At 54.6% G+C, this 2,425-nt stretch overlaps 1 protein-coding gene across 1 annotated transcript in view; it reads left to right on the top strand.

Moving 5' to 3' along the window:
* The window catches only part of ABCD4 (ATP binding cassette subfamily D member 4), a gene marked incomplete at its 5' end in the record, with an annotated part of 11,206 nt that extends 9,709 nt beyond the window's left edge, over positions 1-1,497 (top strand). The window contains 2 exons of the mRNA XM_018575096.1: positions 800-915; positions 1,402-1,497. Of these exons, the coding sequence (XP_018430598.1) occupies positions 800-915; positions 1,402-1,470 (185 nt within the window). The remainder of the gene's footprint in view (positions 1-799; positions 916-1,401) is intronic.
* Positions 1,498-2,425: the final 928 nt, after the last annotated feature.

The raw sequence follows: 2,425 nt of genomic DNA, 5'->3' as shown, positions 1-2,425 counted from the left end.
GAAGCTCCTTTCATGTCATGTTCTCTGTGGCAGACATACCTGGTGAGCAGGACGGGGGGTCTGGACCATGCAGTGGACTGGAACTGGTGAGCGCGATCCTCCTTTGTATGTTACGTGTGACAAAACCCTGACAGAGGCTGCAATGTATAGAATCTGCCAGAAGGGGGAGTCAGAGGACGGGAGGGTCATATTCAGGGATTTCTGGCGCACCAACATGCAGGGGTCACCTGGAGATGTTGGTCTGCGGGTCACGGTGGGGGTTACCTGGCGATGTTGTTTCGGAGGGTCACGGTGGGGGTCACCTGGAGATTTTGGTTCAGGGGTCACGGTGGGGTCACCTGGCGATGTTGGTTCGGAGGGTCACGGTGGGGTCACCTGGAAATTTTGGTGCAGGGGTCACGGTTGTGTCACCTGGAGATTTTGGTGCAGGGGTCACGGTGGGGTCACCTGGAGATTTTGGTTCGGGGGTCACGGTGGGGGTTACCTGGTGATGTTGTTTCGGAGGGTCACGGTGGGGGTCACCTGGAGATTTTGGTTCAGGGGTCACGGTGGGGTCACCTGGCGATGTTGGTTCGGAGGGTCACGGTGGGGTCACCTGGAAATTTTGGTGCAGGGGTCACGGTTGTGTCACCTGGAGATTTTGGTGCAGGGGTCACGGTGGGGTCACCTGGAGGTTTTTGTTCGGGGGTCACGGTGGGGTTACCTGGCGATGTTGGTACGGGGGGTCATGGTGGGGTCACCTGGGGTTGTTGGGGTCTCTCCAATACACACTAAGTGCTGTGTCGGTCTTCTCTGTCAGTGCTGGATGAGGCGAGCAGTGCGCTGAGCGAGGACGCGGAGGCGGAGTTATACGCGCACTGTACCCAGATGGGGATGACATTAATCAGCGTTGGACACAGACGCAGCTTGCAGGAGGTGAGACCCCAAATTGTGACCCGCCAGGAAATAAGTGCGATGTCTTAAAGGGGAAGTATAACAGTTTTGTAGATCTTTATTATGATCAGTTTCCGGCCTCTCCTACATGTGACATGGTGAGGCCTGTCTGTCCAGTACATACGTGTGCATGGTGTCTGTCCTGTACATATGTGTGCATGGTGTCTGTCCTGTACATACGTGTGACATGATGAGGCCCGTCTGTCCTGTACATATGTGTGCATAGTGTCTGTCCTGTACATGTGTGTGCATGGTGTCTGTCCTGTACACGCGTGTGCATGGTGTCTGTCCTGTACACGCGTGTGCATGGTGTCTGTCCTGTACACGCGTGTGCATGGTGTCTGTCCTGTACACGCGTGTGCATGGTGTCTGTCTTGTACATACGTGTGCATGGTGTCTGTCCTGTACATACGTGTGGTATGGTGCCACCTGTGTGTTCTGCTTATGAGCCATGTTCTCTCTCCATAGTTTCACCACATGGAGCTCAGACTTGATCCCGGCGGACATTGGGAGCTGCGACGCTTGCGGAAATCATGACTGCCTTCTACTGACCAATCAGAGGAGTCGGCTGTGCCCCGCCCCCTCTGTGATCAACAGGAAGTGATGGACAATGTACAATAAATGTTTCTCCTTTTTTATGGCTGTCTGCAGCTTTTCCTTCATCCCCCACCTAGCTGTGTTCTCATGTCAGCTGTATGTGAGGCATGGAGCCGGACATCACACGGACATGTATTGGGGGGGAGGATCCCAGGAACATTCCACCAGGCTGCTCTCCTCTCTGATTGGTCCTTCTCCTGCCGAGGCGGGAACACACGTCAGACATACCGAGCCACCTTCCTATAACCCCGGCCTTATATTTACATCGGAACACGCTACAATGGGAGAAGTTCAGGCTAACCCGGGCTGTGTTCATAAACAGGTCCTCTTTATTGCTTGGCAGGCAGTGACTACACACATACACTGACTACATACATGTTGGTCCTCAGCTGCCCCCAGTGCGTGTTCATTGCTGACTACTTTCTCATTGATTTCATTGTGTGGCTGCTCGGGGTGGCTACGAGGTGATGGCGTTCTATCTCCCCTCACTGCTCGTCCGTTCTGTCACAGCGGCTCCGCCCCCCCCCCCCCCCCCCCCCCCCGGCTGGGCGCTGCACCGTTGGTTGTACAGAGATGCATGTAGGTCACGTATGATCCAGGAATATGTACACACGTTTATTTTACAGAGTTATCACAACAATCACAGCTGACCTAACAAGAAGGCGTTTGGTGTCTGTACATATCTACAGGGCTGACGGTCCATTGTATGTAGGAGCTTCCTGACAGGTAGGCCGGGTGTCATGTTTCCGCCCCGTGTAGAGGGACACGGAGCGCCTTTTCTGCACACGCTTAGCACACAGATATGTTCAATGTCAGCAGGCTCGGCGCGTGCAGAAAATTCCCCCGGCGCTCTATTCTGACTCCCTTGCAGCTGGCATGCCGCTCAGCGACCTCA

Source organism: Nanorana parkeri, unplaced genomic scaffold (genome assembly GCF_000935625.1).
Source record: "Nanorana parkeri isolate BGI_ZX_2015 unplaced genomic scaffold, ASM93562v1 scaffold3547, whole genome shotgun sequence".
NCBI lineage: Eukaryota > Metazoa > Chordata > Amphibia > Anura > Dicroglossidae > Nanorana > Nanorana parkeri.
This window is presented reverse-complemented; position numbering and strand designations above follow the sequence as displayed.